The 19,941-nt window shown below is 47.3% G+C and overlaps 1 protein-coding gene across 1 annotated transcript; it reads left to right on the top strand.

Moving 5' to 3' along the window:
- The first annotated feature begins 4,756 nt into the window (after nt 1–4,756).
- Nucleotides 4,757–18,689, top strand: LOC309692506 (nuclear receptor subfamily 2 group F member 6-like). Its single transcript, XM_082511087.1, has 5 exons — nt 4,757–11,980; nt 12,751–12,845; nt 15,730–16,064; nt 16,148–16,394; nt 16,951–18,689. The coding sequence occupies exons 1-5, from the start codon at nt 11,709–11,711 to the stop codon at nt 17,223–17,225; spliced, it is 1,224 nt and encodes a 407-aa protein (XP_082367213.1). The 5' UTR covers nt 4,757–11,708; the 3' UTR covers nt 17,226–18,689.
- Nucleotides 18,690–19,941: the final 1,252 nt, after the last annotated feature.

Genomic DNA, 19,941 nt, shown 5'->3' with positions numbered 1-19,941 from the left:
TGGGGTGATGGAGCACCTCTTCAACCTGAGCCTGAGGTTGGGAAGAGTCCCACAGCTCTGGAAAACCTCCTGTGTTGTACCAGTGCCAAAGACTTCACGCCCCAAGGACCTCAACAGCTACAGGCCGGTGGCTCTGACATCCCACCTGATGAAGACCCTGGAGCGGTTGGTCCTGGCTCAGCTTCGGCGCCTAACAAGCTCATCACTGGACCCACTTCAGTTTGCCTACCAGCCTGGCATTGGAGCGGATGATGCCGTCATTCACCTCCTACATCGTTCCCTCGCTCACCTGGAGACCGCTGGAAGCACTGTGAGAATCATGTTCTTTGATTTCTCCAGTGCCTTCAACACTATTCTTCCCTCGGTTCTAAAGGACAAGCTGGTGAACTCTGGAGTGGACCATCACCTCACTACCTGGATCCTGGACTACCTCACCGACCGACCACAGTATGTGAGGACTCAGGGCTGTGTGTCGGACAGGGTCGTCTGCAGTACGGGGGCCCCACAGGGAACGGTTCTGGCTCCGTTCCTCTTCACCATCTACACTGCAGACTTCTCCCACAATTCCACCCAGTGCTTCCTGCAGAAGTTCTCTGATGACTCTGCAATAGTCGGCCTCATTACTGATGGGGACGACAAGGAGTACAGAGGACTGACTCAAGACTTTGTGGACTGGTGCCAGCTGAACTACCTCCAGATCAACGCCAGTAAAACCAAGGAGCTGGTGGTAGACTTCCGCAGGCACAAGCATTCTCCACTGCAACCACTGAACATCCAGGGTATGGACATTGAGGCTGTGGACAGCTACAGGTACCTTGGTGTTCATCTGAACAACAGACTGGACTGGACTCATAACTCAGACGCCCTCTACAGGAAAGGCAGAGCAGGCTGTACCTGCTGTGGAGACTCAGGTCGTTTGGAGTGGAGGGCCCACTCCTGAAGACCTTCTATGACTCTGTGGTGGCTTCTGCTATCTTTTATGGTGTGGTCTGCTGGGGCGGCAGCATCTCTGCTGGGGACAGGAAGAGACTGAACAGGGTGATCCGAAGGGCCAGCTCTGTTCTAGGATGCCCTCTGGACCCAGTGGAGGTGGTGAGTGACAGGAGAACGGCGGCTAAGCTGTCATCCCTGTTGGACAACGTCTCCCACCCCATGCAGCAGACTGTGACAGCACTGAGCAGCTCCTTCAGTGGGAGACTGCGGCACCCACGGTGTGGGACGGAGAGATTTCGCAGGTCTTTCCTCCCCACTGCTGTCAGACTCCATAATAAAGACTTTAACTGAACAAACACACACATCCACACATGTGCAATAACACTAAGTGCAATAATCCTTTCTGTCATCGTTGTATTTTTACTCAGTTGTATATAGCATTCGTATTCTATTTTTATCTTATTGTATATTTTTATTCTATTTTATTCTACTGTATATAGTATTTTATTTTATTCTATTCTGTACAGTTGTGTACTGTATTTATTCTTATTGTATTCTAATTTTTGCGTCATAACTTTTGCACTGTCCACTTCCTGCTGTGACAAAACAAATTTCCCACGTGTGGGACTAATAAAGGTTATCTTATCTTATCTTATCTTATCTAATCCCGTTAAAGCATTTGACCCCTCTCTAGTGAGCTGATTAGCTCACTTTTCTGTCATCCTAAGCACCTTAGTTGACCTGGAGGCATGTTTGTTTGATATCAGACTGCACACACGGGGAGCAGTAGATTGGATGGAGTTTTTCAAGAGATTTAAGTTGGCGATTGATAAGGTGATCCGTTTATTTTCAATGCCGAGCTTTAGGATTAATTACATTTTTGATGGTAAAAAGCAAACAGCTTCAAAGGCTGCATGGTCAAAACTTTTGGCCTGTTCTTCTTCATCTTTGAATTCAGGTGTTTTCAGTCTGATTGCCGTGAGCGTGTAAGAGTATAGGTCGTTCTAAAGTACTGTACAGTAACAGGTTGCAACCACTGCAACAAGTCAGTTTGAGAAATTTCCCTCTTAGAGATTTTATGAATGTCAAACCTCCCGTCATTAAAATCGGCACAAAAACTGTGCACCGGCAGATTAATGGCATGGGTTTCTGCGGCTCAGAACTTTTATCAATATTTTAAATGGGCTGTTTGTCGACAGCTTGTCAACCTGACAAGCCAGTGGTACAAACATTACCACCAAGTCTGTTCAGCTTGCGTCTCCAAGGTGGCCTAAACGACCTTTTAGTTTTTGTTCAGGAATTATTTTCTACTGTGCGAATGAAACAAGACATCGAAGAAAACAAAACATTGCTTGGAGGGTGACCCAGACCTGTAACCTCTTACTTTCAAATCCACCATTTATCCTAATACGCTAATTGGCTTAACGTTAGACCGGAGCATTCCTAAGTCTGTGATGTCAGCATCTTGGGCTCCTGTCCAAGGAGATGATCGTAAGAATCCGAGGTGTTAATATATAAATAGCTTAAAAGTGTTTATTAAAAATGAAAGGTATGTGGAGAAGTCTGTCACAACTATACTTTAAAAAACAAAAGACACTAGTATTTACTTCCTTCTTCGAAATAATCTGGTCTGTATTTCTGACTTTTTAAGAGGACGGCCTTGACGGTTTGATCCGAACTCTATGTGGAAACGACAACGACATCAGTCCGTCTACAGTCCAGTTTTTGCTGTGGTATCTCACCAGTTTTAAAGTGGGTTTTAAAGTTTACATCAGCGTCCTTTGACCTGACAAATTGTTCATTACAAACTTTTATTGGCTGCAGAACCACAATTCAAACCATCAGTGACAACAACATGTATATGAGGAGGATTGGAGGCTAAAACTGGACTTTTTTAGGTTTGCAAAGACGTCTTACCTCTTATCCAAGATGCTTATTCAGCTCTAAAACATGATCAATAGTGCGTTAACAACGCTCTGGACTGCCACCAAAGGGGGTTTATTACCTGGGACTCTGTGCCAGTTGTTTTTTGGACTGAAGATGCTCTTGAATGAAAAACAAAACATCTTCACAATCCTAAAGTTTTGCCGTCTTCTTTGCCTTTTTTTCTAAAGACTACCATAACCCGAGAGCCTACACAAACATAAATCACTGCTGGTCTCGTAGCGTCTCCCAGGAGAGACGTTAAACTGTAAGAAAGGGCTACTATCTCGTGTTTGGAAGTTGGCTGTGATACAGATTTGATCATTTCTGCTCCATTGTGTGATAAAAAAATAAATGTTAACCACCTAACATTCAACCAAATTTCATACTAATAAAAGGCTGGGAAGCAGTTCTTTGTTGAGTTTTGTGCTACAGAAAACAACTCTATGCAGAAAAGAGGAAATGGTATTTTCCTCTGTAGACGACACAAAAGAAAGTTGAGTTTCGCTGCGTTTGCAGTCTTGTTGTGAAGTCAGGAACTGCTGTTGTGCTGTTGGTATCCAGCTTTCCTACTTTTCGAGGCATCAGCCCACATTTATTGTTTATGAGTGGCTGTATCTGGATAGCTTTGGATACTGAGAATGACATGTAAACTTCAATCTACCCCTTGAATTAAAGTCTGAACTTCAGCTATTTGTTGAATTTTAAACTGTGGTGGTGTATAGGAGCAAAAATACAAAAAAAGGCAACAAAAATTTCCAGATATTTATGGACTTTACTATGTAGCGAGAGTTGGCTCGGGGTTGCCCAAAGTTTGAAAATACTTCCACCACCAAAACCAGTGCTTAATTCAGAGAGAGATTTTCAACCACTGCTCCCAAGTCCTCCAAGATCCCAACTTCATATTGCTCGATGTGGATTGGTTGATAAGTGGACAGGGATGGGAGCGACAATGGAGTTCACCAGAAAAAGGTGCTCTTCTCCATGGCTGGCCGAGTAGCTCACACACAGTTTGTGCCACGTATTATTGACACTGCCACCATCTGGAGGTAGACGAGCAGGCCAAAGCTACCCACAGACTGCCAATGCGCCATCATCGCTGAGCCATAACTTCTCCATGAAGCTGACGAATTATCAGGGTGTAGCTCAACTGTTTCCTTCGTATATAAACAAATCGGTACAAATGTCTGTGATTTATGTGAATGCATCTGCTTGAGCTGTTTCTTGGCGAATGCAAGCTTAGCAGAGTGGACTCCCACTGATTCATCATCGTGTCCTGTTCTGTTTATGTTCAGACTGAGGAGATGCAATCATGAATTCATTCCCTCTAACGTGCACAAACATGTGATTGGTAACAATGTTCCCATGTAGCTCTGCACAAGAAAGCAAGAATTTGTTGTTCTTATTGCTAAAATAACATAGAAGGAATTAATTAGAGCATCTAAAAATGACATAAACATGTGAATCGTACTTAATAACACTGTGGGGGAAATTCTTGGTGTCGGGGTTGAAGCGGACAGAGCAGACCAAAGCCGAGGCTTATTTGTCTTTATCATCGGCTACATTCAATATTGTATCTTATCTTTTACAGTAGACAAAGAAAAAGCTGCTGTGGCAAACAGCTCAATCGACTCTTCTTCAAACAATAGGTCGTCGTTCGCACCGAAGACGAAATGGCTGATTTGAATGACAACGAAACACACTTCCCATTTGGTGTGTTTCGTTTGGTGTGTTTCCCACCGTTTCCAGCAGGTCCCGGGCGGGCAGTAGGGCCAATATTGATTAGACACCGTGTGTTGCTCTGGATTCACCGCAGCAGATGTTTTTCTTTGGCAGGTTGTGCTGCTGTGTTTATTTTAAATTGCTCGTCATTCCCTCGAGGTCAAAGGCCTGAGGTTGTACAGAGTGTTGTGAAGGGGAGAGAGAGACGGTGTTTTTTTGTTTCTCAGGCCTCTGGGCCAAAGGGCACTGGGGCTAATAAGGAAGGAGCAGAGAGTCATGTGTCTGTGCACGCTCAGAGTTACTCCAGAGTTAAAGTTTAACCCCTGCCTTCAAATTCCTGTGCACTGAAACCAATGCTGTTAACACGCTGCCACACTAATAATTAGAGCAACGCTCACAGAGGTAAGCCTGAGCCGTCTGAAGCTGGGGTCAACCTCAGTCTGTGTACAAGATAAGCACTGCATGCAGGCAGCTGTGGAAACGTCCCCTAGTTTCAAGGTTTTCATGTTATTAAACACGACGTATTAAAAATGAACTCGGGCGGCAGTGACGTTCAGGCAGGGAAATATTTCGGTGTACTTTGAACGTCATCTGACGCTTTCTGACACGAGACTATTGTGTTCAGCCAAGAAGGTTATGGGAGAAATGTGAACCTTTGCTAAACACATGATTAGAGTTCAGCTGGCTAATCCTGAATGTACATAACACTGGCATGCACATCTGTTTCACTGGGAAACAGTATATGATGCACCACATGTATGCAGGGGTCCTTTTTATTGGCCAAAATGTGCGCTTTCGTTTAATTTCCTGACGACTTAAACAGACCTGGTCAGCAGCTTGATGGTTGTCATGTGGGTTATTTTTAATGCATTTCACATATTCAAAGACGGCGCTCACGTAAATGTTCGCTCACTTGTGCTCCTTTGGACTTTTTACTATCACCGGTAACATTAGCCATGTTAGCACACGAGCCTTTGATACGTACACGAATCATTTCACACAGATGTTAAAAAAATAAAACATATTTTATGTCAGTACAAGCGCCGTCTCTCTTCCACAGCATGTCTTCATCCTGTCTTCCTTCTCTCACAGCAGATGGCCCCGCCCCTCCCTGAGCCTGGTTCTGCTGGAGGTTTCTTCCTGTTAAAAGGGAGTTTTTCCTTCCCACTGTCGCCAAAGTGCTGCTCATAGGGGGTCATATGACTGTTGGGTTTTCTCTGTATGTATTATTGTAGGGTCTACCTTACAATATAAAGCGCCTTGAGGCGACTTGTTGTGATTTGGCGCTGTAGAAATAAAACTGATTTGAACTGAAAAGCATAAATATTATTACAGATAGATACTTTGTTGATCCGACAAGTTAACAGTGTGCAAAATAAACAACATAGCTGACAGGGCACAGGTGAGGGCCTTATTCTGTCAGATGGTACAAAACTATAAATGTGCAACAAGGATTAAGAAATAAAAATGAGGTTTAGGAGAACAGAGTAAGACTGATAATATGAACGAGAGCGGGGAAAATACGTACACTGTACATCTAAGAAACAGCTGCAAGGAGGTATGGAGGTATTGGACCCATCGTCGGTGCACGCTCGTGTGCCATGTAATGTGGTGTTCAGGTGAGCGTACTAAAAGTGGGTCCCGGATCGTTCTGGGCTCCAGAGAGCGTTGAGAATGCGCCACAGCCGACTTCACGCTGAGAGCAGCTGCATTCCTGACCTGCAGGTCAAAGAGCAAAGAACAAACACACGCACACATCCACTAACCTCTGGTTAAGTAAGGCACATGTACGGTACTTATGCACAAGGGTATGTGCGCGCGCTGCCTCCGACTTTCAAAGACTCGGCCGTGCTTGTCGAACTGCTGCAGCACCCAAACAGATGCAGCTGCAGCGCATGGGGAGCTATGCTAAACTCACAGTCTGAGCACAGCACGAGAGAAAGGTCAACGACGTGACCTCCTCTTTATAAATGTTGCACCACAGTTTAATGTAAAGCATGTGACTTTTGTCAGTGGCAAATATTTTTCTGCTTTAATTAGTGAATATATATATTTTATATGCTTTCAGGACAGAATAATGTTTTCATCCAAAGCTGTCAGGTGTTTATAAGCAAAAGTGCAAGATTTGGGCTCTTTTGGTCACACGAGCTCTGAGCTGCCCAAACGAGTCGACTTTATCTTTAGTCTTTATTTGATAAAGGCTTAATTTACAAGATCTAACTGATCTAATGATCTGCTTTTTTCTCACGTTGGCTTTGTTCATGTCACTTATCACATTTTATATAATATTAAGCACAAACACTTCTTAGAAAAGTGTTCACTGTGTATGACAAACAGATTTAATATATTTAGGAGCTGAGCTTTAAGCATGCTCCTCAATCAGCTCCATATAATGGAGGTCTGACCTCTGCTAACACACAAACACGCTCAGGCTTACAGGAAAGCACTAATTCAACTTCCAGCAGCTTAAACCCTGATAACCTCTTAACCAGACAAAAGGCTGATCCATGCGCTGGATGTAGGTTAAAGTTACCAAATGCTCACATGTACAAAGCTGGAAAACAAATAAATCTTTGCTGCCAATTTTTTTGTATCAGCTTTTAACTCTTTTGACTTCGGTAAATCTTCAGAGACAACGTGTTCTTTCAGAGACCACAGGGACAGCGTGTTTTGTCATTCAGGGGGAATTCCTGTAAAACCATGTGATGAGCAAACGCTTTTTGGTACATAGAGGTTCTTTAAGCCGTGCCTGCTTGGAAGCAACAGTGAATACCTCACTGCTTTTTCTCTCTCTCGCTCTCTATTTGGAGGCTGTTATTGGAAACTGTGGTTGGAGGCTCCGATTGTTTATTCTGTCCTCCCCTTTTCACGGAGACCCTCACATGACAATACTGCCGGTGTGGCAGGGAAAGCAGGCCAGGAATTCCACAGGAGTCCTGCCCACCGCCAAGACGATGGATGGATGAGTCAGGCGGCAAATTAGATTTAGAGCTGTAAGACAGAAGCCTTAAGTACACGTTGCCGTACTTTTAGCTGCCAAATTAAAGCACCAATCATCCAGCATTATCTAAAATGACCGTGCTCTTGTTATCTACGAAAACATTTTTGTGGTTGGGTTTGCGCAATGTCAAGGAAAAAGTGAACATTAGAAGTTTGCGCACTTGTTTTCATACGGGAAAGTCCACTTTAAGAATGACTAAAAGTGTCACGTAACCTTGATTAACATCTTACCAAAACTGTAAACTTCCACTGCTCCGACTGCACGCTTGACTCAGGATGTACCCCGGTTTCTGGTGTCAGAGTCTTGTGACATACGGCCAACATTCGCAATGCAGGAAGCAGTTATGATTTCCATGAAAACAATGTTTGGAAAACTGACTAGTCATATATAAACAAAACTTCTTGGAGGACGAGTTAGAGATAAGCTGTAGTGCATCCTGCTGCTTTCAAGTGTAAGGAAATAAGCATCGGGGTTATCGTAGTTAGGACATTGATTTTTATTTATTTATTTTGCTCTTCAAACCTGTCAGGTTTGAAGAGCCTTATCACCAAGTAAAGGAAAGTGTCGTTGTGAATATTTCTGCAGGGTTTCATTCAGTGCACGTGCAATGAGGTGCGGTCCAACAGAAAGTCACCTGAATCATTAAAAAATGTTTTAATGAGCTTTTTTACTGCAGTGAAACTAAACTGATGGCCTTAACTGTGCTGACCAGTTGTGCCAGTAACCTGCGCTGTGGTTAAGAATGAGGTAAAAGTGCGCTGTATTTGCTCATCTGCCTCCACACGCATGTGACTGTGAGTGACGTCCTAGTCTTAATCCACAGGGTTTAATACGATGTTGACCCACCTTTTGCAGCTATAACAGCTTCAGCTCTCGTGGGAATGCTTTCCACGAGTTTATGGGAAGTTTTGGCCGTTCTTCCAGATGTTCTGTTCAGGTCCAGATGTTCTGTTGGGTTAAGATTAGGACTCTGTGCAGGCCAGTCAAGTTCTTCCACACCAAAAAGCTCGCTCATCCATGTCTTTGCGGACCTGGTTGGTGCCCTGGTGCACAGTCATGTTGGAACAGGACCGTCCCCAAGCTGATCCACAAAGTTGGGAACATCAAATTGTTCAAAATATCATGGTAGGCTGAAGCTGAAGGGTTCCTTTCACTGGAACTAAGGAGCCGAGCCCGACCCCACACCACTAAACTTTATAGTTGGCACAATGCAGTCAGACGCTTACCGTTCCCCTGGCAACCGCCAAACTTGTCCATCGGATTGTCAGTTGGGGAATCGTGATTTGTTACGTCAGAGAACACGTGTGTACTGCTCTAGAGTCCAGCGTGCTTTTCATCGCGATTGGTGACGTAAGGCTCGGAAGCTGCTGCTCGGCCACGTAAACCCATCACACGAAGCTCTCTGAACACGCTTCTCGAGCTGATCTGAAGGCCACATGAAGCTCGGAGGCCTGTAGCGACTGACTCTGCAGAAAGTTGGCGACCTCGGCACACCGCCTGCCTCAGCATGCGCTCTACCCGCTCTGTGACTTTACATCCTAGCGCTTTGTGGCTGAGTTGCTGTCATTCCCAGTTGTTTCTGCTTTGTTATGATACCGCTAACAGCTGACTGTGGAATATTTAGTAGTGAGGAAATTGGTGGCATCCTATCACTGAGCTCCTGAGAGCGACCCGTTCTTTCTCAAATGTTTGTAGAAGCAGTCTGCATGCCCAGGTGAATGATTTCATACACCTGTGGTCATGGAAGTGACTGGAACACCTGATTCCAGTGATTTGGATGGTCGACTGAATACTTTTGGCTATACAGCGGCAGCAGTGTGGCGACTAGAGACCAGTTATTTCAGAGAGGAAGAGTTTAAATTAAAATGACCGAAGCAAAAATGAATGAAGGCAGAGATTATTTATGTTCATGACCAGACTGGAGTGTGTACAGGAGACCAACTCGCATCTGGAGATGGGCGACCAGCAAATCCCTTTAGGACAAATAACATTAAGATTAAGGTTAGACAACTAAAACACGTGTTTACTGTTGACTGCATGGCCCCACTTCCTTATTTCCCACATCACTTCCTGTCCCTGCACTGATCATCTTCCTGACCACCATGTCTGCATAAAATCACATCATCTTCCTCCTCTTGCTCATCCAAATAAACGAAATCCTCCGTCTCGATGTGGAAAAGAAAGGTCGCGGCACCGATTGTCGGCCGTGCCTCGCGCAGGCCTGTGAGTGTGCGCAGCAGGTGTGAAAAGGAGCCGGCGGCGTATCATATAACCTTTTGACAAGTTGCTCAACAACAACAGGCGCTCCCTGTTATTATTGGGTCAACAAAGTCGGAGGAAGTCTTTGGGATTAGAGCGGAGTGGAGCGCACGAGTGTGAATGCCGTGTGCTCGTTGAGCCCCCCCCCCTCATCTTCGTTCTCTTTCAGCATAGAGGTTAACTCCCCCCACCGCCACCACCGCCGCCGCCGCCCCTACCACCCCTTTGCTCCCAGGCGGGCCCGGGGTCAGGGCAGAAACCGGCAGCCAGTCAGGCATTCTTTCTGTGTACATGTGTGTGTTTGTGTGTGGCTGCAGCCCACTCTGTGCTCTTTGACTCCGCTGCCCTTATAAGGCGAGCAGCGCCATGGCAACAGCAGGGCTTGAATAGCAGTGTCAAATCCCTCAGCACACAGACACACGCTCACTCTCCCTAAAGGAGGGAGCGAGGCAGAGACACAGAGCGGGGATTCAGAGAGAGAGAGACGAGGCCATCTCCGGGCTGCTCTCCACTGCAGCAGCAGCAGCGCTGGGCTTTCGCTGAAAGGTCTGTGACCGTGTTTTTTCCTGCGCTTGTTGTTTGCCTAATTTATTCCTGCTGGGGCCGGCAGAAAGAAGGAAAGGCAGAGAGGGGGGAAAAGGACAGGCAGAGTAGCAAAGAGTGCAACAGTACACCGTGACTCGCCGACAGGGAATGCAGAGAGAAGTTCTGGCCTCTGGTTGTTACTGCTGGATGGACAAGTACTGACAAAACAAGAGGAGGAAGAGAGAGGCAGCACTTTGTAAAGCTCTGAGAGGAGAGGCAGCTGCGGCTGAAGAGATTTCTAAACTCTGCTTTTGTTCCAGCTTGTTGTTGCTTTTTTTTCCTTCTGTGACATCTGATCCTCCGCTGACTTTAAAACAGTTGAAAGGGATCACGAGAGAAACTCAACTTCAGCCCGGACGACAGAAACAGGAGGTGAACTTTGCTGCTCCTGAGAGTGAAAGGCGTCTAATTCTTTACTTATTTTCACATCAAGCCTGGACTCGAGTGCAGATAGCCTTAAATATACTTTTAGATTAATAGGCAGTCTATTCACCAGAGTTTCCCAAACTCCTCGGGTTATTTTTCGGGGCAAATCTTTTCCTGCTCTCCATCACTATCAGCCTCGACACGTCAAGAGTGAGTCTAGGCTAGAACTGGCTCTGATGAACAGATAAAAACCTCAGCACGACAGGAACTGGTTGGACGAGTTTATAAGTCAGAGCAGAGGGCAGGGCAGTTTAACCCTGCATGAAGGAGGGCTGTGTACGACTCGCCTCCCGCCTGCTCGTCCTTCCCAGAGAAAGTCGTGCGCTGAACAGAGAGGGGCAGCAGAGGCTGTTTGCCCCCCCACACCCACACACAGACACATACTATGCTTAGGGATAGGTGAGAGTTTTTCTTTCAAAGGGCGAAGACGGAGAAAGAAAGTGAGAGGGAGGGAGTCAAAGTGTAATTTATTGTTTCCTGTGAAAAGAGCGAGGCTGCACCCTTTTCGACTGCCTGAACTCTGAACCGCACACCGTGTTTGCGTGTGCGCGTCTGAAGTTTTGTCGGACCTCGGGAAGCCAGCGTGATCAGAGGTCAGGGCGGAAAACAGGACAGAGAGAGCCGGGGATTAAAGAAGAGAGGGACGACAGAACGTGGAAAGACCCACAGGTCAGCTCGACCGGACGGCAAAGACGAGAAAGGTCAAGAGGCGGAATTTCCCCCCGTCACTTTGACTCTCCTCGGATCGCTGCCGTTGGAGGCGGACTCGGCTCTTTAGACTCTGAGAGCCCGTTGGAAGGCGGTGGGACGGGAGGTCTGTGTGTATGATCCACTCACGGGGCTGCACGTCTCAGAGAATATGGCCATGGTGAGCGGAGGATGGGGTAATCCCAACGGGGGCGCTAACGGACTCGGGGAAAAGGCTTACCTGAGGAGGGGGGAGGACGAGGAGGGGTCGCCCCGGGCCGGGAGCAGCGACGTGGACGTCGGCGACGACGACAAGGCCTGCGTGGTGGACTGCGTGGTGTGCGGGGACAAGTCCAGCGGGAAGCACTACGGCGTGTTCACCTGCGAGGGCTGCAAGAGCTTCTTCAAGAGGAGCATCAGGAGAAACCTCAGCTACTCCTGCAGGTAGGGACACAACACGCATTGCTTTGCACGTGGAGAATATTTTTAACCACTTTGATACAGTTAAAAACAAACCCGAGTGTTTGTTAGAATCTGTGACTCCTCCTGTAGGCAGGTGTACGGGCACAGCTGCAGCAATATATGCCCTTATATCTCTAAAGACACCGTGCACACTCTGTAATCTGATTACATTAGTGTATGACTTTCTGATAGGCAGATTAGTCCATTTCTCACTCCTGAAGTTTGCGATCCAGCCTCACAAACAGCCAAAAAAAGAGAAAAAAAAACAGAAATGAAAGCACTGAAGGTCAGTCATGTGAGGATGGATTGCTTCAGAAGGTCAGCATTCCCATTATTCTTCACCGCAGGAACATTATGTTGCAACTCAGTTCTGTTACTGAGACCTCTCTCAGCCGCCCAGTAAACTTATTTCTCCTGCAGTGTGACCTCTGAGTGCAACACGTCCTTTTTTCCTTTGTGTTGTTGGTTTGTCACATCTGGGGCTGAAAGAGCTCCCAGTGAAATATTTGCAGACCTCAACCTGCTGCAAGAGGCAACGCAAGGGCGTGTAGAGCTGCTGATTTACAAAGGTCACGAGCCTCGATAGCTTTCAGCCACTCCAGCTCACTTATCATGACTCTGGGTGGGAGGGAGGGTGTCCGTGGGGACAGAGGGAGAGAAAGGAGGGAGATTTCAATCCCATACAGGAAGTTTGTTTAAGTTCAGTTCCGGCTTTCATCTTTAAATGTTTGTGTTGCACTTTGTTTGTGCAGATCAAACCGAGAGTGCCAGATCGACCAGCACCACAGGAACCAGTGTCAGTACTGCCGTCTGAAGAAGTGCTTCCGGGTCGGGATGCGCAAAGAAGGTATCAAAAGGTCAAACCTACTCCTGCTAAAGGTCATTAATAATAATAAACGGGTGGAGTTGCTGCCGTGGTGGAAGATCCCACTGAAAGGTGCACCCATCACCATGTTTGCATCCACAGTCTGATTACGACAAAAACCGAAACACTCCTGCGCCGCAGCGAGGGGAGCCACGTAATAATTACCCCTTATTCAGAAATGCTCACGTCGGCTCCTTATCTGCTGAAATTTCACAAATATTTACAGACGAGCCGGTCGTATCGGCTCGAAAGGTCACGAATGCCGTGTTTACAACTTGTTGCTCTGTTGCCTTCAGCAACAAGGAATTCAGGTTTCAGGATAAGCAGCGAGTGGAAAACGTTTGAAAGCATTAGCAGGTGAACAACTTGCTTTGCCACTTGCAAACTACCGCTGCATTATTATTACCGATGCATTAATATGTAAGCTGCTTTTAGTGTTGTAGATAACTGAGGTGGAGGCACGCGGGCGCCTTTGTTGGGCTTGATGATGACAAAGCTACATTTAAACTGGGAACTCTGATTCGCACCGAGAGAGGATGCTGGTTGCTGCTGCTTAACAGCTCTGAAGCACCTACTGGGACATTGTCCAGGTATCCAGTTATCTGTCAGCTGAAGCCTGTTTTCACTCAGATGCAGCAGCTGAGCTTCAGGAAACAGCAGAAAGCAACAATGCTTAAATGTCACACGAGGAAAACCACCGACTGACAGCCCGACTCTGCTTCATGTGCTGAAAACGGTTCATTACCTTTGTCTTGGGTGGGTGCGAGCATTTCAGCGTTTCCACCCTCAACTCGCTGGCGTCGAGTTGACTTGACAGAAACCTCAGCTGTAATTGTGCTCGGCTGTAACCTTACCCCACTTGTATTTCGGTCTGTGTCAGTGGACACCAGACGCTGTGCCATACATAGTGCGCACGGTGCAGCGTGCCAGGGGTTACATTTGGCCTGCGGTTATTAGTGAACCATGCCGAGCGTGGCCGTGACGCAGGCTGCGCTGTTTCCACATTACCTGGAAATGTGCGTCTCACCTCTGACCCAGTGAGGGAAGCGGCCGTTCAGGTTGCCTTTAGCGAGACTTTGACACCAGCGCTACGTTTGATTCGGTGTAATTTAAAACGGAAATCTGGTGCACGCAGAGCGAAGGATTTCAGATGTATAAAAGCTACAAAAGCATCTCACTACTGATTTACTTGTTACGGAGCGGCGGCGACGCACAGACACCGGCTCTTTCATCCTGTGCCGGTGCGAATCTGTATTTAGCAGTTATGTGCTGACAAACGGGCGATCGCTGCAGTCACACACACTGTGCGTGGGAGCGTTTATTAAGAGGTCACGACGGGTCCAAAGTAAACACCAACGGTGCTCGGTGCGGCCGCGGTGAGGATGAATCTAATCTGCTGCCTACAGATCGACAGCATAACTAACTTTTTATCTAATGATGACTTTTTCTGTTTGTTTTTAAACACCTGCAAAGAAACTGAGCTGTTGTAACAGGTTCACTCTGTTTTCATTTGCAACTTAATAAACCAAACAAGTGCAGAGGTCACTTACTGAGAAGCAGCACAGCAAACGATGGCCTTTGTCTGACACTGACCTGATGGATAACTCGTAAAGAGCTAATCTCCCTGCACCTGAGAAGTCAATGTTTCACGTATAGGTAAGAGGTGACCTCCAGGTGAGCAAATATATACCCAGCAAACATTTAATCCTGAGCTGAGAGAGCGTAACGTCCATGTGACTGAGACTAAGGACCAAAAGGTGATCATTGTTGTAATGGTCCTTTTAAAGCAGTGTAGTTGTATCGCACCTTTCTACTCACCTGAGCATTTAAAGCCCTTTCTGCTGCTAGTCTGTGTTATCCAGTCTCAGAAGTCTCATCTGCACCGAGGACAGCAAACTCATTTTACATCGTCGGCCACATACAGCCGCCTTTAAACTTCTTTAAGATTAAACTACACATTTAATCCCTGAGATATTTTAGGAGAAGTGCAACATTAGTTTTTCTACATAATAAAGAGAAGCTGCTGTGCGAATTAAAGAAATCTGTCAGTGTGACTCTTTGAAGGACTTCTGGTAGCTCGTTGCTCAAACTGCAAAACAGTAAAACTGAAACTTTGTGCTCGTTCACAGAAAATGTGCTTTTTCTCTCACTGTGGATCTGCTTTAAACAGATTCTGTAGGAGATAAAGTAGAAAGAAACTCTGGTGTCGTATGCATGACTGTGGGGACGTTGCTGCCCTGCTTCACCTTCCTAAATCTGTCCAGTGGGCCAAATTTGGAGCCTTTGCTGGGCCGATTCTGGGCCCCGGGCCTTATCTTTGATTCTCCCGAGCTATAGCTAAGGGCTTCCTAACATTTGCACACACTCCAGTGGATGAATCAGGTGCAACAGCGGGTTGAGTATCATGGCAAACAATATTTTGGCATGCAGACAGGAGGAGTCTTGAATAACCCGCTGCACCACCTGACCCACGGGAGTTTCAGATTTCACTAGAACAGATTTTTGGACCGAGCTAATTATGTTAGTCATGTTCTACTCGTGGACAATGTCGAGCCAAAACACCTGATTTAATAAAAGTATACTCCGTAAACTCTCGACCCCTCGAAGCTCTTCTGTGAACTGGTTTGTGTCATGTTTCAGCTGCTAGAAGTTCAGGGTGGGGTTTTTCTCAGAAGCTGGTGTTCTGCGCCTGCCCTCGGAAACATCTGTAAACTGTTCAAACCGTCATCAAAGCACATTTTTATTGACCTGTACCGAGGCGTCTTTATGGGCAAGAACATAAAGGTTGCATACATGCAGCGTGTCATTCATTTACTCGCTCTCTGGACTGAAGCGAGTGGTTTTCAGCGGTTTTCTCTCTCTGCAGCCGTCCAGCGGGGTCGCATCCCTCCATCGCACTCAGGTATCAGTCCCAACTCCCTGGCGGGTGGGATCGCGGGTGTGGGTCCAGGTCACATTGGGGCGGACTACTTCAACGGCCAGCCGGTGTCCGAGCTCATCTCCCAGCTCCTCCGGGCCGAGCCGTATCCCCCGAGCCGCTATGGGGCGCCGTACGGCCAGGCACAGATGCAGGCATCTGCGAGCGGCGCCTCCGTCATGGGCATCGACAGCATCTGCGAGCTGGCAGCCCGTCTCCTCTTCAGCACCATCGAGTGGGCCAGAAACATCCCGTACTTCCCGGAGCTCCCGGTTTCAGAGCAGGTCAGGTCTAAAGCGCGGTGACTTGCAGTCGCCAAACTGAACAACAGACACTCGTGGCTCAAAGTGACCCTTTCGCTCCATAGGTGGCGCTGCTGAGACTGAGCTGGAGCGAGCTGTTCATCCTTAACGCAGCTCAGTCGGCTCTCCCGTTGCACATGGCTCCTCTGCTGGCGGCAGCCGGCTTTCACTCGTCTCCCATGTCCGCCGAGCGCGTCGTGTCCTTCATGGATCAGGTCAGGGTTTTCCAGGACCAGGTGGAAAAGCTGAACAGGCTTCAGGTGGACTCGGCCGAGTACAGCTGCCTCAAAGCCATCGCGCTGTTTTCTCCTGGTAAGTCTGATCTTCTTCTTTCGAGGTTATGTGAGTAACTCACTGCGGCGCGATCTCTTTACTGTAAACTGAGCCCACGGTTTGGTCACAGAGAACCAAAACAAAGCTGTCGGAGGCATCACACACGTTTCTCAGAAATAAAATCACCGCTGTCTCAGGGAGGCGCTTTGATTTGGCCTCTTTGACCTCTGACATCATCAAGTAGCCCAAACCACAGACATCCTGTTACTCAGTAGTAAAGTGTAAGAATTATAAATAAACACAAACAAATGTCAAACGGGCCAAAATAAAGTTCAGATCTCTGAGTTTAAAACAGGGGTGCCAAACATAAGGTCCAGGGACCACGATCGGCCCACCAAAAGATTCCAATCTGGCCCAGTCGGAAGCTTTGGAAAATGTAAACAAGTAACACAGAAGTGAATGTTATCATTTTTCACAATCTGCAGCAGAAATGTCTATTTTTAAAGTTGGTGCACACACTTTCAGACAAAAAGCAAGAAAAACCTTTTGCACTGGTCATCAGGTGATGACACAGCCTCTGTTTTTCTGCCTTTAGACGCTTGTGGTCTGACAGACCCGGCTCACGTGGAGTCCCTGCAGGAAAAGGCTCAGGTCGCCCTGACGGAGTACGAGAGGTTGCAGTACCCCAACCAGCCTCAGCGCTTCGGCCGCCTGCTGCTGCGCCTCCCTGCGCTGCGCGCCGTGCCGGCTAACCTCATCTCCCAGCTCTTCTTCATGCGGCTGGTGGGCAAGACGCCGATCGAGACGCTGATCCGAGACATGCAGCTATCGGGGAGCTCCATCAGCTGGCCCTACGCACCGGGACAGTAAAGCCAGCGCCGGAGTGAGATCACACTGAGATGACTCAGAGCTGCGGAGGTCACTTTTTCCTCTCGTTAGCTCTGCAAAGTTTGCCCGATATGACACCAAAGCTGCTTTCAGGGAAAGAAAGTTTGATCGTCTCTAACGTTTGCAGCAGACCTCTCTCGCCCTCATTCCGGATGAACTCGGCTTTCGGTAAAACTCCTTACCGCGAGGCCACGTGCCGGCACTACCTCCTCCCCCATCGCCCCCAGTGTGACTTGAAACCAGAGTGCGCTCTGAACGAAGCCATAGCAGCGCCACTTGCTGTACGCTGCCGTGGCCGGGACGCGGCGTGCAGGTCGCACGCAAGCTGTGCGACGCTTTGTGCTGAAGTAAGAGACTTTGCTGCCAGACGAAGCATTTGTGAAGACGGCGACGCGTCGCCTCATGCAGCGCTTCACCACAGAGGAGGCTGCAGATGTATATACGACACCTGTTTTGTACGCCGTTTTGTAAATCACTCAGGACTGTATGAGAAACATGAAGCTGTGCCAGCTTCAGCTCGCTCTGTGCAACGGTACCAAATCCAGCAGACAGCACAAAAAGCTTTTTTAGCCCCTTCACGAGGTGCTGGAAGGTTACAACGATCTTCTTTTCTCGTCTATACTCTGAGAGCGGCGCCGACCTCCTCGACCATTTGAACTGTTTCTTTTTAGCACGTTACACAGCGCTGCAGAAGCTGCCGTTAGAAATCAAGCGAATGTACTTAAACACAGCCGGGCTCCTCGGGACGGTCGCATCCCAGTCGGACATCATTACCTCATGTTTTATACGTCGCTGACAGATGGAGATTGTATAGAGAACTATGTGTGTTAAAGATATTTACAAAGGGATCAAGGCACTGCTATCACTGTAAGCAAACAGCAAGACCCAGCGGGCAGGTCTTAGCCAGAAATAGAGATTAAAATGTTAAATGTCATGTGAGAGGACTTGAATCGTTTGAGATCATTTAGTGGAAGCTACACTGAATCAGGTGACGCCCGCTTTGCTGATTATTCTGTGTCCTGTGCTTTTGTGAGGCTAGGTGTGGTTTGAGTTGTTATTTTGTGTCAGCGGCCTCTTCGAGATGATTGTGAGCGCCGCTCTGACGTGAGAGGAACTTTGTCATTGGTGTGTTAGCGCGACGACCTGCAGCTCATTGCGATGAATTGTGATGTTTGTTTTGCCAAACTGACTGAAGTAAGACGACGAGCAGGTGATCATTTCTGTTCTTTTTATATTTCCAGTTATGTCGTTTAAAAGAAGGCGAGCGAGGCCACGAGCCCTCGCGCTGTCAGACGACTTCTCCGCTTTGATGTGAACTCCAGTGATTTGATTGTGTAGCTTTACGTTTAAAAGAATCATCTTTGTGTGACTGCGGCAAAACTGAAACATGCAAAAGACGCCCGCGCGTTATTTTTGCATTGGAAATAAACATATACGTTATTTTGAGTGGTGCATTTTCTTTCAGACGTGACGAATAACTTCATGTGTAACATGTTTGAAGAGACCACCGGGAACTAGTGTATCAGGCACGTTTACATGCAGGGGTGGAGGAGGTGGAGGAGGTGGGGTTTCTCTCAGAAAACATGAGAATTTCTCAAAATTTGGCACAAACGTGGACTAAGTGATGAGATCGTCCCTCATTCTTGGCGACTCCTCATTCGGTCTCTGGTTTGTGCACTAATTAGGACCACATTTCACACCAACGTGTAGAAAGGTGAAACAATACAGTCAAAAAGGTCAAAAGTCGATTCTGGTCAGACGTGGGTCGCGAGTGCGTCATGACTGGTTGTTGGAAGCAATAAAACTCATTCAGCTGCTCATGACAGGTTTAAATGAACTGCTGAAGACAGATGTGTGATGGAAATAACTGATACCTGCAGCCTGAATGCGGCAGAGTATGTGCAGATTTGCATGGGCTAATGCAGCCGAAGAGGTTGTGTCGGTGACCTCATAAGAGCCCCTTAGACTAACTCGTTTCACACTTGACTGCTACACAAACAGAATTATGTGAGTGGAAGTGGCAACACAAACCTTAGTAGTGTTGGTGACGAGTACATAGTTGCTCTGGTGACAAAAGTTACAACGTGCAGCCGTGACCAGACTTTGTGTCCGTTGTCGCTTCAGTCTTACATCTTCCTGCGATCGTGTGCAGAGTCACAGGACAAGAGTCGGTATTTATCAGCTCGTGGGCCAAAGCCCGAGTGATAAGTGATCTATTCCAGTCTTATCAGTCCTCCAAGCCAGTTGCTTATTAGGGACTAAAAACATCCTCCTTTAGAACGGTGACAGTCTAAGGCTACGTTCACACTGCAGGTGAAAGCGCATCAAATCCGACTTTTCTGACCCTGTGCGACCATCTATCCGATCATGGTGTGACAACGTGAACGGCACAAATCCGATATTTTCAAATCCGACCTGGGTCACTTTCGTATGTGGTCCTGAAGCCGATACATATCTGATGTTTTAGAAAGCGGCTGCTGTTTGATGGTCATGTCGCATTAAATCCGTCTTTTACATCACCGACACAAGACAGACGCTGATTATCAGCGCCCGACATCGCGAACGCTGCCTGGCCATCCCGTGTAGATGTCAGTGAAACTGTTGGGAAGAAAACGTTGGAGAAACATGAACATTTTCCTTGTTTTGTATAACCTGCAGATTCTGACAGAAATCTGCAGCTATCCTTTGAAGCAGCGCT

This window comes from Aulonocara stuartgranti (assembly GCF_965226115.1).
Source record: "Aulonocara stuartgranti genome assembly, chromosome: 17".
Classification (NCBI taxonomy): Eukaryota; Metazoa; Chordata; class Actinopteri; order Cichliformes; family Cichlidae; genus Aulonocara; species Aulonocara stuartgranti.
This window is presented reverse-complemented; position numbering and strand designations above follow the sequence as displayed.

Excerpts from the sequence above, each read along its gene's own strand:
- LOC309692506 (XM_082511087.1), top strand. The coding sequence starts at position 11,709 with ATGGCCATGGTGAGCGGAGGATGGGGTAATCCCAACGGGGGCGCTAAC. Across the intron at positions 12,846-15,729 it reads GGTCGGGATGCGCAAAGAAG|CCGTCCAGCGGGGTCGCATC; the intron begins GTATCAAAAGGT and ends CTCTCTCTGCAG. Across the intron at positions 16,065-16,147 it reads AGCTCCCGGTTTCAGAGCAG|GTGGCGCTGCTGAGACTGAG; the intron begins GTCAGGTCTAAA and ends TTCGCTCCATAG.